This window comes from Calidris pugnax, unplaced genomic scaffold (assembly GCF_001431845.1).
Source record: "Calidris pugnax isolate Ruff unplaced genomic scaffold, ASM143184v1 scaffold252, whole genome shotgun sequence".
Classification (NCBI taxonomy): Eukaryota; Metazoa; Chordata; class Aves; order Charadriiformes; family Scolopacidae; genus Calidris; species Calidris pugnax.
In genome coordinates, this window is record NW_015091118.1 from 4,956,945 (window position 1) to 4,972,989 (window position 16,045).

The 16,045-nt window shown below is 44.0% G+C and overlaps 1 protein-coding gene across 3 annotated transcripts; it reads right to left on the reverse strand.

Moving 5' to 3' along the window:
* LOC106897570 (transmembrane 4 L6 family member 1-like) lies at positions 1–14,314 on the reverse strand. 3 transcript variants are annotated; one of them, XM_014958270.1, is made up of 6 exons: positions 14,217–14,314; positions 10,947–11,126; positions 7,582–7,647; positions 3,655–3,800; positions 2,700–2,886; positions 1–2,178 (listed from the first exon to the last, which is right to left on the reverse strand). In XM_014958270.1, the coding sequence occupies exons 2-6, from the start codon at positions 11,115–11,117 to the stop codon at positions 2,158–2,160; spliced, it is 591 nt and encodes a 196-aa protein (XP_014813756.1). In that variant the 5' UTR covers positions 11,118–11,126; positions 14,217–14,314; the 3' UTR covers positions 1–2,157. The 3 variants fall into 3 exon arrangements, with proteins under 3 accessions (XP_014813756.1, XP_014813755.1, XP_014813757.1); XM_014958269.1 differs by having other exon boundaries at positions 10,947–11,129; positions 14,217–14,302; XM_014958271.1 differs by having other exon boundaries at positions 10,947–11,129; positions 14,207–14,277.
* Between the last annotated feature and the right edge of the window lie 1,731 nt (positions 14,315–16,045).

Genomic DNA, 16,045 nt, shown 5'->3' on the forward strand with positions numbered 1-16,045 from the left:
GGTCAGCGATTGCTCAGTTGGCAGAACAGAGGGTGTCCCCAGAAGCACACGGACATGACAATAAACATCGCCAGGGCAGGACAGCTTGGAACAAGCAGATGGCAGCAGTAACAGTGCTTTTACTTCCCCGTACTGGAGGTGGTGTGTGCCAGTGGGGACCTCTCCCTCGCCTGGTGCTGGCACAGCCCAAACTGGCTTTATCACAGAGATGGGAGTCAGGGAGACAAAACTGAAGGATGAGGGCAGGGCTGATATTTAGGGACCGTGAAGAGCTCATAGAACCCCTCTGCTGATGGAGTCTCTCTCCACACGACTATATGACAAATATCCTTACTTCTAGCTGCCTCCTTGACTCTTTTTTAAACAGTTGGCTTTATTTTGATGTCTGCCATATGTGATAGCACTGCCCAGCCTTCATTGCTGACAATGAACGTGAGTTTTTAAGCCACCTGGCAGGTTTGGGTGCACCTGGTCATGATTGCAAACGTCAACGCATTTTAAGCTTTTTTTTTTTTACTGAAGGTACTTTTAAGTTTTATGTGGCAAATTTCCTGCTTCTAAGGGTGAAGCTATGCTCCAAGGAAGTGTACATGTGCTACTCTTCTTGGCCCACTTGACATTTTCTTCCCCATTTTGCATAAAGGGGTGTGTGCTGCATTAGAGGACAGCACAAACTGCCGTATGTGTCTGCAATGACTGTGTTCAAATAACTTGCTCTCATTCTACAATACAGAAGCACAAACAACTTTTGACTGAGAAGACATGAATGTCTCTCTCTGAAAAATAGACTCTGAGTGCTCTAGATACATTCAGCTTCTCATAACTGCATACATGCGTTCAGGATGGATAAAGATCATCTTACAGTTTGGCTGACTCAGGGAAGTCAGTGGCATGTCCAAGAATTAACCTTTGAGGGAGTTGCTGAAATTATGGGGTTTCTGAAATTTGCCAGTCATGGACCTCAGCATCAAGGGCTTGATCTTGAGTGATGATGGAGAATTGCACAATTCCTGGCTGGGATCACTATTGCTGTAACACTAAAACTGATGCAATTTGTTGCCTTTTTAGATAATATCTCCTATTTGTTACTAAACTGCACATAATCACTACCTTTAACAATTTAATGTTTATCTTTAGCAGTTAATTGCTTTGCCCATTTTACATTCAAGAACAGACCCACAGACCTGTGAGGAAATTAGTGAAATTCCTATGCAGTTTCGTGAGGGCAAAATTGGTGGTGAGGTTCTCCACCGTTCTGCTAAACTGGACAATTCTAAACTCTTGCTCCAAACCCCACTGTCCATATTGACCCAAATGCCTCTCCAGGGCTACCACATCTCTCAGATGCTCTTGAATAACCGATTTAGAGGTGCACTGGACTTTGTCAAAGTCAAAGCTACTAGATGGGCACAAGGAGATTTGGCTCCAGGGTGACTGAAGGAGGCTGAAAACCATGTGCTTCAGTTGCCTCTGTGGTGCTGCAAATGCCACTTGTATTCTCTGGGCATCCTAATTTAAATCTGGAAGTGCCTGGCAAGCATGTTAATAGGAACAGACAGGTGAACTCATGGTGGGATTTGCTGGGGATGGGAGGCTATTTACATCCAGCCAGAGAGTGCCTGCTTCGTGAAGCTGATCAATTGTGGAGGCCCCATCCCTGGAGGTGTTCAAGGCCAGGTTGGATGGGGCTTTGAGAAACCTGGTCTAGTGGGAGGTGCCCCTGTCCATGGCAGGGGAGTTGGAACTTGATGATCTTTAAGGTCCCTTCCAACCCAAACCATTCTATGATTCTATAAAATGTATACATTAACAATGGTTCAGTTTCCTGTATAAACAACAGGGTGGGTGGTGAGCTTTTATCTGGGAACTGTTGTTTTACACACCAGTTCAGCAGGCAGGACCAGGCAGGTCAGTGTTTTTGCCAGTACCTGAGATTTAACAGGTATATTCAGAGAGATGAAAATTTGGAGTCTCAGCTCTAAATAATCTAGCCCTTTTCCACCCTGACTTCTTTATCAAAAATTCATTTTGCCCCATGTAGCTCCTGAACATTTTGAGTTTTCTTTGTCATCCCCCCATAAATACAGCACGGTGCACTATCCTTATTGTGTGTGAATTGGCAGCTCGGGGCTTGTCCTGGCATCCTCTGTAGGTCATTCACATTCCAGAAATATTTGTCTGAAAGGCAATGAATGAAAGATGATTAATTAATATTCTAAGAGGATATCAGACTTACTGCAAGCATCTTGTAAAATGAAAATAAACAGTGAATAGGAAGCAATGGTGATAAAAGAAACTTGACAGAAGTTTTCTTCCATTTTATAAAATGACATTTTTTACTACTGTTTTCCAATTAAAAGCACCTCTACTTCTCATCTTTCTCACGTACAGATGCTGAGGAGTCATTACACTTTATCTAAAAGGCTTCTAAATAGGAACACAGCCCCATAAGTGAGTATATCGATACCTCACATCGCTCCACCGTTTTGAAGTGTCTGAGGACGGAGTTACCCCTGACTACAGTGTGAGGGAGGAAGAGAGAGACAGTGTGCAAATGCCTCTGCATGGCCTCAGCTCCTCGGAGGAGCTTGTTCAGGGGCTGTGCAGATCTCTCTGATCATCTGCCATTACCAGAGCCTGAAAAAAAGTAAAAGTGGTAGGAACGTAAAGCACCCTGATATCTTCTACTGCATACCAACCTTTCTTTTCCTCATACATGTGCCACATATGAAGCCAGTAAGTCCATTGATGACTTGAATAAAACAAAGAATGGCTTCAATCACACCGATGGCCAGCAGAATAGAGAAAAGGACAATATTCCAAAGGATGATGTTTTCAGGTTCTTTGCAAATGCTCCATGTTGTCTGGTTGAACAAATAATTGTCTCTGTGATAGAGAAAAATAATTGGCAACTTATTAGGAAGTAGAAATTTGAGAATGCTTTCCATGTTACATTTCCTGAAACTTGTTCTCCCAATGTAAAGTGAGTCTCATATTCTATTATTATTAGTAAAAACTGTTGATTCTCTTTAGAAGTCTCTGAGGTGCAGAGATGCAATTGATGACTAGAGAAGAGAGCTGCATCTGTACTTGGTTGCATGCACAGGAATCTCCCTCTTGTTTTATGGCTGTGCTAGTAACTAAAGGGAAAGGTCCCCAACGGTTTAAAAATGTGTCTCCATGTTCTCCATCCCTGCTGCAGTATCTCAGCCCAGCCCATCCATTGTCTCTAGCTCTGGCTTGAAGTGCATGGTTGCCAAAGTTAACTTTAAAGATACAGAGAAGATTTTTGGTTTGCTCTTCAGAAGTAGGTAGATTCATGATGATTTAACAGATTAACGTGTCAGAGTTATCAAACACTTCCTTTTGGCTCCAGTGGGAGTCACAGCTCAGCAGCCTTTTGAAAGCACTGTGCAACTTGCACAAGGGGCTGCTGACAAGCACAACAGAAGAAGCTCAGGCAGTTTGCCCAAAGATGATTCCTTGGTCACAGAGACGACCAGCTGGAACTTGCCACTCAGAGAAATGTGAATTTAGGTGTGGACAGGGTGGATCATCAGTTCACTTTGGAAAAATCCCAATTTGCTATAAAAAGATGGGGAGGGGGCGTGATTAGGGAAACCAAAGTTAGAGGAGCCTGTAAGTCATACTCACTCCAGAGTGTCATTCCTGAAAGGGTAGAGGTATTCTCCATCACCTGTGTCACACAGAGGGCCCCCAATCAACCCCAGTGAGGAGATGACAGCACAATATGCTCCTCCCGCGAATCCCATCACAGACAAGACCACTGACAGCAGCATCTGGAAGGGAAGAGACCCTCAACACCACATGAACAGAGGCTTGAGCAGCTTACACTGAATGGGAAGGAATTACCTTTATCTGTTTCTTACTACATGCTGAAACTTATAGTAACAGCATGATATTTGTGGGAACAAAAAATAACTAGACTTTTTCTGACTGTTGTGGCTATCCTAAATGCTAAAGGATTTCAAACTTTATTTGTTTTGCTTTTAAAAGTGGTTAAGCTCAGAGATTTACTTATTCAGAATCTTATACTCAACCCATAACTTACAAAAAATCTGATGGATCTTCTTTCAAAAAGCCAATATGAAGACAGTACAGGCTTGATGTGGTCCATATCATGTGCCTCAACATTTCCAACTCTTCACCAAGAGCACCTTTCTCAGCCCTTGTACCAACAGAAACTAGCAAGTAACTACCAAACCAGCTATGAAAGCAACAGAAAGATGCATTAGTTGTTTTTGCTAATTGATGAGGAATGCAAAAGAGCCTTTCTTATTGCTGCTTTCCTTAATTTTGCAACAGGTTTGACATGTGGTTACCATGGCTTGTGTTGAGAAATCTACTTGTGCTGCGTGTGGCAACGAATCAGTGGTGACTTTGAATTACATGTAATGCACCTGTACGTTTTACATCGGCCACTCCCACAGAAACGTTACCTTTACTATGTTTGGGGCAGTTTTCTATTAATGGATGGGATGTATCTGGTTGCTGTTTCTGTATAGAAACAACAAACTCAGGAGGGTGCTGCTGCTGGTGTATCTGGGACAGGCTTCCCACTAGTCCTGTTAAGAGTCCTTGCCCTTGTGTACTTGTTGTACACAAGTCTGCCAAGAAGAAGAAGAACTGGAGCAGACTGCCAGAGCCAGGGGAAGACCTGGACTGGGGGCAAGGCAGCAAGGCTGCCTCGGAGTCAGGGCAGAGGCATGGCAGAGGAAGCACATGGGAAACACTCCTGTCCATGACTTTGGTGTGAAGCCAAATACCTCAGGCCTCACATTTTCCTGTTGCCAGCAAATACCAGTGACCTCTAATAGCCCACAAGGAAGGTAGAAACCTTCCTCTGATGCCAGCCGCTCTGCACAGTGCTGCACTACAGGGTCAAAGGAAAATACCATCATCCCTATTGCAGATTTCGTGACATAATCTTGAAAACTATTCGCTATCTAAACATGTCCAAGCTGGTGAATGCAGTTTCCAACTTGCCAGCAGATGACATTACTGCTTTCTGTACAACCCTGCATGCTGTGAGTGTGCCAATCGACTCATTTTGTGTGTCCTTTTACCTCTAAAGCATCTCTTGAGTTAGAAGTTGCTGGGATTTCTCATGAGACTTATTTAATCATAACTGATTAATAACTGTCCTTTTTTTTTTGCAAAGCTGGACACTCTTTTCGTCTTTATGTGCATGTTGGCTGAGTTCCCTCTTAGCAGAGCTTCATTGTCAGCAAAATGCAAGTAATTTACTATATTGTCCAGACCAAAGCAGCGCTGGGTTGTAGCTGATGCACCGTCTCCCATAACAGGATCACCAGCCATTCCTCGCGGTGATGGTGAGTGGCTGATATTCTGTCTGGAACTCCTGCCTACGCTGAACCACTTCTCCCCACATGTTTTCTCATTTACTTCAACTGTGCATTCTGCATCTTGGTTGAAGGATCTTAATTATGCAAATTATTAGTTTTGGCACAGCTTTCCAGTATGTGCCATCCCAAAGACATTATGATAGAAAGAGTCAAATGGTCTTTTGCTGCTTCTATGTTTTATGACAATGGTTAGTGCTAGTACTAGTACAATGCTATCTTTGATGGCTATTCTTTGACACATGATTTTTTTCATTTGAAATCTGGTGGCTGTATGGCCAACTTCATCTCATTTATTTCCCTTACTGTGCACATGATTATATAGACAAATAGTGCTTGCCACTGAAAGGGGAGTCTGAAGTTGCTGCAGCTGGTAGATTGGCTCTCCGGGTCATTTTATAGACACACAGTGGCATTTCCCCATTATATCTACTCTTCTGGAATCTTTTCTGGGGGCTTGTCCCATATGCTATGGAAATACAACAATTTTATTAACTATTGCATCATCTCAACCTTTCAGCATTTTCCCTAGCTGTACCATCTTCATTTATCTATGCTGCGAGACACAGACGCTCTCTAAATCTGTTACTTTCCAAAATCATTACTCCATAATGCAAGGATATGAAGCCACCTGGGTATGTTTGGAGGCAACGGTTTAAAATGGATTAATGAGAAAACTTACTCAATGCAGCACATAATGACTGTGAACTGAAGAACTCAATAAGGTGAATGAAAGGATGAGAAAGTTAGTAATTGTTATTACTGTCGTTCATACTTCAGCAGAGTGTAAAGGCTGTGATGAAGTCTGAAATTATTAAACCAGGGATTGCACAAAATAAAATAGGACACAGTCCCTGCCCTGAGGAAAATAGTTACGTTCTGATTGAATAATAATTCTGAACAGTATTAGTTCTTTAAATTTTTTTTATCCCCTATGAAAAACAATGCTGAGTATTCAGTGTAAATTATAATTCTATAGCTAAGGTCCCCAAAGCAAAAACATGAAAAAACTAGCCTTTGAATTATACAGGCTCCTGAGCAGCTCCAGTGTGAGCTATTTCTCTGCCAGCAGGTAAAAGCTGGTGAACAAGCCACCAAAAGCTAGAGACATGGTATCAGGTCCACCCAAACCCACCTCACAAGGAGTTCTGGCACCTTGGGAAGCCATGGCCATCATGCATGTTTGAATCAGTCCCAGGGTTCTTCTGCTCTCCAGTGCCTGGTGATTCACACCATACCCTGCCTTTGGGTATACAGCCCATATTCAGGGCATCTGAGCAACCCTGATGTGGATGTCTGTGCCTTTCCTCCTGCTATCCCCAAAGTAATGTTTCTCTGAAGTTTCTTCTCTGGAGAAAGTACATCACTGGCCTTCAGATCTCCCTGCAGTACTCACCTCTTTTTGCACACTTGGAAATCACTCTTCCCCAGGAACTGTTCTGGGAGAAAGAGTTGTTTTTAATGCCACTCATAACCACTTGCTCTTTGCTCATGTCCCCATCTCACCTCTAGATTCTTTTTAAACTATAAGGTGACTTGCAGAGCTGCACTCTTTTCCACCTCAAAGAGGTGAGCAATTCACACAATCCCAGAAGACAGCATTTTCACAGATATTCTGTCCTCACTAAGCCTCTTCTCTAGTTTGGTTTGAGTAGCTTCATCACCTGGCTCCTTAGTGCCAGCAGCAGCTCAGGCTCTTAGCATGGACCTGTAAAGTAGGAGACCTATCTGTCCCTGCAGAGGTAAGCAGGGCTGAACCTGTGAAAAAGCAAATTGCTATGGAAGAGCATGGAAGAAACAGGACCAGGTGAAAGCAGATGGAACAGCCAGCCATCTCAATCTTTAGCATTGCCTTGAGCAGGGGGAAGCAGGAGTCATGCTTTACTGTACGTGAAGTAAGTAGCTTCATCTTTCTCTGCCCTCAGTGATGTGGCTAAATACTCCAGCACCTGCCCTGGCTGAGTGTGATTTCCCTCATATCAGTGGCTGCAATATCATAACATTCCTGTTGGCTAACTGAGCTCTCAGCCCCGGCCCAGAGACGCTGTAGATCAAGCTCCTTTTCTGCATTTCCCTGACATGGCTGTTGATGGTGGTGTGATGGTTTGTCATTGTACATTTCCATCTGCTGAGCAGCCATTTAAGAGCTAATGGGCAAATCATATAGTGCCATTTCAACACATAAATATCCACTTACCCCACATCTGTTAGCGCAACATCCTGCTCCGCCTGCTCCCAGCATCATGAATGCTGGCAAAATAACCTGTAAGAAAAGCACAAGCTGAATTGGTGAGTGGTACTTCTGCTGAGATTGTTTTGTAAAGTCTAGGAGCTGGGACATCATGTTCCTCAAATACAAACCACCTTGTGCCTCTTCTCTGTGAGTTACACCTTAGATGTTGGTGCTTGCTGAAGAGTAGCTTGGGAAGAAGCATGGAATTAGAGCTAGAGCTGGCTGGCAAGTTTCTGCTACAGTAATTTGGATTGCTGAAGCTACACTGCTTCCTTTCAGCAGGGCTTTGGTTTTTTTCCAGGAACAAACATGTCAGTTTTAAGAAAATGGAATTTCTGCTCAGAAAAGATGCGTCACTGGGGTAAGAATTATGTCAGTTTAAATCTTGTGAGAATCCTGCTCTAGACTATAATTAGGAAATCAGTCTTAAACTTCCTGAAACACATCTGACTTTGGCTCTTTGTGCTAAGCTTCTAGAAAAACTACAAAATGGACTTCACTCAACAGGGAACTCCCAGTTCACATCAGCTTCTGCATGGTAATTATCAGGTGGAGCTGGACTGATAAGATGAAGTCAGTAACCATCTGTGTCTCAGGATATAATGCCACCTTAGAGAGGCACTCTGGAGATAAAAAAAGCTGCATTTAGTTTGGTAGCTAGAGGGCAAGAAAGCTTTTGTGGGTCTAGCTGTGCAGCCAGAGCACTCCTGATGCCTTGCCTCTGCCCACCACTGCTTGTGTAGGCATCTCAAAGAGCAACGCAAGAAAATGAGTATTTGAGAAAGTAGGAAATGGTCACCATAAAGTTAATGAGAGAAGGAGAACTCTCCAAACAAACAAAAAAACAAGGTAAAAACTGCAAAAACAACCTGACTAGATGTCAGAGAGATATTGTCCCATGCAGGGCAGGAAGAGCAGAAGGTCCATGGTGAATGAAGCCCAGGGAATTTATGTATGTAGTGTGAATGTCTCTGCTAGACTGTGTAGGACAGGGTATGAAACCTTAGATTTGCAGGCCCTTAAAGATTTTTCAAAGGATTTGCTCTCTGCTGCCTTTTATGCACACCCCAGGAGCAGCCTCCAGCACCTGCAGTGGTCTCTGGACCACAGCTAGAGCCCTGCAGGTATAGCCCATGAAGGGTAAAAAGACATTCCCCTTCCTGGAAAGAAGTCAGCTCTTAAGTAATCACAGATGGTCCCCAAGGCAGCCTCAGCCCCAGCGTGCCACTGTCTGGCCCTCAGAAGGAGAGTTAATACCTCTGCCCATCAAGACAACACTCCCTTTCCTCCAGGGCTATCTTTCTTCTTTGGAGGTTTCCCATCTAAGCTGCAAACACCTTCAGGTCATCTATTAGCCTGGCTCGGGATGAAGGGTTTGTTTGGCAGCTTTGTGTTTTTGCAGTGCCTGATTATAAACACCTGCCTTTTGACAGGGGAATAAGAATTTGCTAGATTTGCCTATTGTCAGTAAAATGAGGGCTGTGTGTGAGCCATGGCTTAGACAGGCATTTCCCGGTGTTGCACACAGACTTCCCATCAAGAAAGACGTTATTATGACACACGGAGCTGGTCTTCCTCTCTTTACATCCTAAACTCTTGAAATAAGGAAATTGGAGAGGTTTTCACGTCATATAAATTTCCATTGGAGAAGCAGCAGAGGAGGAAGTGGTGAGGCTGGCAGCTCAGCCAAAGAGTATGCTGATGGCCTAGCTATCAGTCTACAGATGAAGTTCCCAGGTGGAGGTAGGTTTTCTGGCTTACAGAGCCAGGCCAGGCTGTTATGAATTTTCCCCTGGCTCTGGAGACTGTCGCGGTCACAGGGAGATTCTCCAAGATCAGGCAACCTCTTGGCATGACTTGCCTGTGTTTCCTTTGGGGAAAAGCTAGGTGCCCAGGGGAACACATTGCACATTCCTCACTGTGGAGTCAGGATACAGACCAAGTTCCAGTCATGGGGAATTCTTCCCCTTGCTTAGCTCTCTAGGAGGCCTAGAAGACAGATTTCATTTTTCCATGCTTCCAGCACCTGGAAAATGGAGCTGATGATAATGCTTTCTTTCCCCTTCTCTTCACCTGTGGGCATTTGTCATGCTGTTTTCTGGAAAACACATACACTCAACAGCATTGTCTGTGGATCGATAATTACTCCTAATGCTGTGTTTTGAAGGTCAACGCAAATTTTTCCTCCCGCCTCACTTGCTGTTCTCATTTTTGATGTACGTAGTGCTGGCCACAGGCAAGTCTGTGTGGAAGCCTTAAAAGAAGGCACGTTTTCAATGAGCCTGTGACGCTCTCATGCCTAACATCTGCCTTTCCTTTCATTGAACGCCAATGACTCCTGGGCTTGCAGTGATACGAATTTTCCACAGGTCTCTCATGTAGTTCCACTTCTTCCTTTAGGCTTCCTTCCACAAACTCATGCTTTTGTTCAAGCTCAGCATGAGTAATAGGCCCAAGTGGTAGCTGGAAGAAGAAGCAGGCAAGCTGCTAGTGGAGAACAATTTATGAATGATCTTATACCATATTTCTGCTTTGGGAAATATGAGTCTGAACCACATCCATTGTAGCTTTCCCATAGACTTAAGTGGTAGCTACATCATAGCTGGACTGTGAATGACATTTGCTTTTTTCTAAGTTAATTACTCTTAAACATTCATTTTTTTGATGCTTAGGTAGCCAACTCTTGCCAGTTTACCATCTGCCTAGGCTGTGTAATAGCAGTTCTTGTCATATTCATGTTACTCGCTCGGCTTTTTAACTCCACTTGGGTGGATAATTGGAAGAGTGTAAAGGGATCAGGCTTTCTAATGAACTGGGAAGATCAGTAGTCCCAAACATGTTCCCTTCTGGTTATGGATATTCACATAAAAGCAATCTTTCCTGAGTGGTGGAATGGAGAAGTGGTTATAGTAGAGCACAGGTAAACCAGATCAAACCCAAAGGGTGTTGGGTGGGTGCGTGGGTACACAGTGCATTTGGGATTTAAGCCATTTGCAGCTCCGCATTCATCGAGTGTTGGTGGGGCCTAACGAACACCTACTGAAACACGTTCCAGTCACCCTTCTCCACAGTGAGAATTCAGTCCTATCGCTTCCTCCTGACTTGCAGTCCTGGTATTTATCTCAGGAATACCTTGCATTCCTGTGATTAGGGACTTTTTCAGCCTTCAGTGCACTTTCTCAGCCCAATACCCAACTTCCCAGTTAAGCAGCTCACATATTTATGGAAAACACATCTCTATGACTTTTTTTGTTAACAGGGATTTTCTTAGCCTTGAATCTAAACCAAAACAAAACCCATAGAAAACAGTAGCAACACTTTTCTCTTACCAGTATCCCAGCTCCCAGAATGCCGTGGAAAAACCAGACCAGATCGGTTATCTCGCTGAGCTGCAGAACTCGTCCGTTGGGGAAGTACAGGAGGATGTTGGAGACGATGGCACAAGCTGCCAGTGGGAACAGGGTGATCCCAATGCACTTTGAACACTTGCCCGTGCACATGGTAGCTCTCTGCTGAGGAAAGCAGATTTGGGTTATTACAGTGCAGGGAGCATGGATTTCAGCAGTTTTCTCGTTTAATGAAAGAGGAATCAGTTTTGAAGGAAGAAACGTTCCAGTTAAGGCTTACACGGATAATCCTGTTCTACAGAGACCTTTCCCTTCAGACACTTTATTTAAAATGGAATTATTAAAAACTGGAATGTTTAATTGAATTTATTTAAAACTGCCAGGCCTAAACATGTGTTGGTATGAAGTGAACAGGGAGTTTCGTTTCAGTTGCTAATTGACAGTTATCTGTCCATTGGGAACATCAGTAACAAAAGTGTGGCCACACAAAATGATACCCGAGCTGGAGGACTTCATGGTGGGGCTAAGACCTTGGGTGGAAGGGGAGGTAGATGCAATGGGTTGTCTGGGACCACTCTCTTGGGAAACTGATTTGAGATCTTCTGCACTGAAGGTCTAGAAGAGCATGACATGACTGCCAGGAATGCCATAGAAATGTTCAAACTGGCTTTGTGCTGGGGCAGATGGGAAAGCCTCACCAGGGCCTCTACCAGCTGCATCTTCTCTGTTTTGGTCAAAAACACATTATCAGCAAGAATTGGAGAAACTTAGATTGCTGTTTCCTGTGATGTGCTTATCCTGCAGATAAGGGTAGATAAGACTGCAGGTTATGGGGTTGTTTGGCCCACACTCTAAAATATCCAAGAAACTGGAAGCCTGTCTAATGCTGTGGCTATTCGCTAAGGGCAGGTCACAAAGCCATCCCACCTCATTTTCAGAGGTCTACCATAATGTGTAAAAGATCAGTTTAATATTTCACTGTGCTCAAGTCCTTCTTTAAAATCAAAGAATCCTCTTTCAAAAACAAAGAATCAACACAAATGAAGCACTAGTTGAGAGGCATCTCTGCAGTTCTCCAGTTCAACCTCCTGCTGAAAGCAGAGCTGCCATGAACACTAGGTCGCTGTGTCAGCCATGGCTTGGTGTAGCTGAGCTTTGAAAACCCCCAAGGATGGAGCTACCACCACCTCTCTGGGTGACTTGTTGCAGGACTGCCCCAACCCCTTGGTGAAAATGTGTTTCCTCATGTCCAACCTGGATGTCCCAAGCTGTAAGTCTGGCTGGTGATCCTTGTTATACCCTCTCCCACCACCCATCACCTCTGTCACTCCCTTCTCAGTTTGTTGTAGGCTGCTATTAGACCCCCCCTTTACCAAAGTGAACCACCTCAGCTCATACTGTACTCACGCTGTGATCTATAGACAAAGAGAAAAAGCTGATCAGTACAAAAGTGGATACACAGATATTTCTCCGTGTCAGGTTGGAAATTTCAGACTACTGAAGTCCAGAGATTGTTAAACGTTCACACTGCCATTAACTTTATGGCACAAACTGATCACAACTTCTTCATGATGTTTTATCATAGCTTTACTCCAGCTCAAGGCTTTCAAGCACATAAAAATACAAAATATCAACCTGTGGGTTTCTGTCCTCAGAGAAAGCTGACAGTTTATGTCAAAGGGAAGTAGTTGAGGCACCATTCCTGGAGATATTAAAAGAAAGATATTCAAAGATGGCTTTGCTCTCCCTTGAGTAAGTTAAAAAATGTAAGAGGAGGAAGATGATCTGGACACACACCATTTCAATACACACCCATGTGTTACACACACACACAGAGCTGTGCACGTGTGCACGCCTACGCTTGCTACGTGCAAATAGTTTTTGTAATAACTGAGGCAATAAACAGTGAAATGTCCATCATTTTGTCATGTGCATTGGCTAATGCTGAAAGTTTTGTGACAGAAGGTGGTGCTGAGAAGGTATTAAGCTGGCTAAAAGTGCAGAAATTAATCAAGGTTGGGTTCCCCAGCAAAAAAGCCCAGATGAAAGACAGTATGGAGATAGTTGAGAAAGCCAGAGACAGGCTGAGACCAGCTTTGTCGACAGAACAAAGACAGCGAAGAGGTGAGGTAAGGCATGAAGACAGACAAACCTCCTCAGACCTCTGTAACTGAGAGGGAAAACAGAAAGACTTTATGGGATGCCGTATATTGCTGTGAAGTGGCTGAGACTGCCAGAGACTTCTTATGAGTCTGCATCTCTATAGCAAAAAATTTGCATTGTTCTCTGCTGCTAGGAGTTTAATGAGAGCACTGTGCTTATATGGCTTTTCTTCTGAGCATTTTACAACCATGCTATGCTTTTTAATTCAGCTTTAAAACAAGTTAACTGGCATTAAACTATTCCAGAAGGGAACATTTTTAAAAGAGGTGCTTCTTGGTTTATGGTCATTACCTATTGTTTATATAGTGCTCAAAATTGGGCAGGGCATTTTGCAAGCCTCTGGAAATAAAAGCCCCAGCTCAAAGAGATAAAAATCTAAGCAGACAGACAACGTGCACATGAAAGATGAAGCGGGGAGGAAGGGGAGGGAAATGGAAAGAATATTGAATGTTTCACCCATCTTTCTCTCAAATAGCCGATGGATTTGCGATTTTTTTACTCTGACTCTTGCCTGTCTGCTTTACTGACTCATTCCAGCTTTTACTTTTCCATGTGTTTGCCCAGCCTCACCTACTTCCCCTCCCCAGAGAGAAGCAAACAAGCACAGGCACAGCCTGGCCTCCTTCTGTAAAAGCTAAGTCTTTTAGGCGAGTTATAAATTCTCTTCTGCATCTTCCGCACATAGCCAGAGGGCCCAATTCTCGCCCGGTGCAAAGCAACATGACGCTGCTTTGGCTGGAAGAACAGGGGTTTACAGCCCATTCTCTCTGACCTATCTTCATACCACTTCAAACTGCAAGGAGAACTTACCTAAACATCAATCACCAGACCTAGTGAGAGTCTCTACCACCAAAATCAATGCCGCTTTGCTAGCTGTGTACATCAGAGGATCTGACCGTGTTATTACAGCTTAAGAAAACACTCTGGATTGCCAGAAGCACTCAAAACACTTTATTAATTCAGCAAACAAAAGCACTTTCTACAGCTTTGTTAAGCAAGGTGGCTAGAGCAAGCTTCTAACTTTTAACCAGGGTTTTAGAAAGTTTTGCTTTTTAATGCCAAGGAAAGCACGTAAATACCTTTGCTTACCTTCCACACAGGGCTAAGGTGGCCTTCAGGCTCCAGAGGTCCCCACAACCGGCTTCAGGCTTCCCAGTTCCCCTCTCCTGGAGCGTGGCGGTCTGAGGGAGGCACAGCCAGGTTTTCGGGCAACGGCCTCTATTAAACAAATAGCTGCTTCCCTTTGGAGAATGAGGAAATACCCCAAGTTATCCCTGGTTGGCCAGCGCGAGGTTGGCGTGTCACCCGGTGCTATTGATTATTTTAAGGCAGTGTTCCAGTGGTCAATGCCTTGGCCCTCCGGGACACGCAGATTGGAGCAGCGGAGACCTTTTTACTGCTGTGACCATTTCAGCCATGCACAGTTTGGCAGAAGAGGAAAGGCAGGAGATGGCAGTGGTGCAAGCACGCCAAGAGGAACAAGGGGTGCGTGGCAGAAAATGTGGCTGAAGCACAAGGTGGTGGCACGGCAAAGTCTGGCCACTGGTGTGGAGTCGTCTTCTGCACAATGGGCTTGTGGCTGTTAAAATTCGTCACCAGCTTCTCTCCAAAACGTGCTGCTGGGAGAATGGGGATGGGAAGGGAAGGAAAGACTGGGTGTCATGGTTTAGGCCAAATTGACCAAAACCAGAAAAGAGAGAGGAGAGGAAGAGATAAAGAGATTTACAAGTTTAGAATGAACTAAACTACTTTAATGAAGTATTAATATTAAAAGAATAAAAAAAAAAGGAAATAACGAAATAGATAAAATACATATGAAACTGTATCAAGTTCCCAGGATGACATCACGGGCAGGCACTTGGGAAATCCCAGACTGGAGTCAGTGATGGACGGGAACAGGATTCCAGCTGTGGAGTCAGGAACACACATATAGGGATCAAAGGCAGATGAACAGACAGGGTCCTCTTCAGACGTTGGCCGTTGAAGAAAGAGGGCTGACCCTTCGATCCCTCAGCTTTTATACTGAGCATGAGGCAGATGGGTTGGAATACCCCTGTTGGTCAGTTTTGGGTCACCTGTCCTGTCCACTCCTCCCCACAGGTGGGACTCCTCTATGCTTTTTCTGTTTCCGACCCTCCAACGGGACAAATAATGAAATTAGCTGGCCTTGGTTGTTATGGCAATAAGTATAAGCAAGAGCCTCTCTGCATACTGTTCCTTGGCATGAAGTACCAACATTGGTCTTATCACTCTGAGAATGAGCAGTTTTCTCCACAATATGCTGTTAATTTCAGAGAGTCAGAAGAGGCCTAGCTAAGATGTAAAATAACTGAACAGAAATTTGTTTCTGTTTTACCTCAAACACTGGGAAAGGAAGAGGGGGAAGGATGGAGAGAAGGGAGATGTGTGATCAGGTGATGAAGAAAGGAAATAAAACCTCAATTACAAGGACGAGAGAGTAGGAATATGGAAGGGAAATGGAAGATTTGCTTTGGCAAAGGAGAAGAGAAAGGTAGAAGACACACTAGGAATGGGACAAGAATAAATAATATGTCCAAACACTAAACCACATAAATATATATGTTACTCGGCAGGTTAGGTTTGGTCCCAATCATGCTGGGAATATGCTGAGCTCTCTCTTCAACTGAAAACATGTGCTCTCTGGCAGGTACCTGCCATCACATTGTTCTCAACATCCAGATGGAATGGTGACTTGAACACAAACGCATCAATGAAAGGGGTATGTGAGTGAAAGCAAAGATGCAAAATATTCCACTCTCCACCTCACTATCTCTCATCTTCATTCTCAACTTTGGAGAAAATTTCTCACTATTAAAGACTGGCTGTGTAGGGTAGAATTCATCTCACATGACTTTAAGATGTCCGTGAGGTAGAAGTCAGCCTAGACTGCCTTTATT

Excerpts from the sequence above, each read along its gene's own strand:
- LOC106897570 (XM_014958270.1), bottom strand. The coding sequence starts at position 11,117 with ATGTGCACGGGCAAGTGTTCAAAGTGCATTGGGATCACCCTGTTCCCA. Across the intron at positions 7,648-10,946 it reads TTCTGGGAGCTGGGATACTG|GTTATTTTGCCAGCATTCAT; the intron begins GTAAGAGAAAAG and ends CTTTTCTTACAG. Across the intron at positions 2,179-2,699 it reads CATGTATGAGGAAAAGAAAG|ACAAATATTTCTGGAATGTG; the intron begins GTTGGTATGCAG and ends ATTGCCTTTCAG.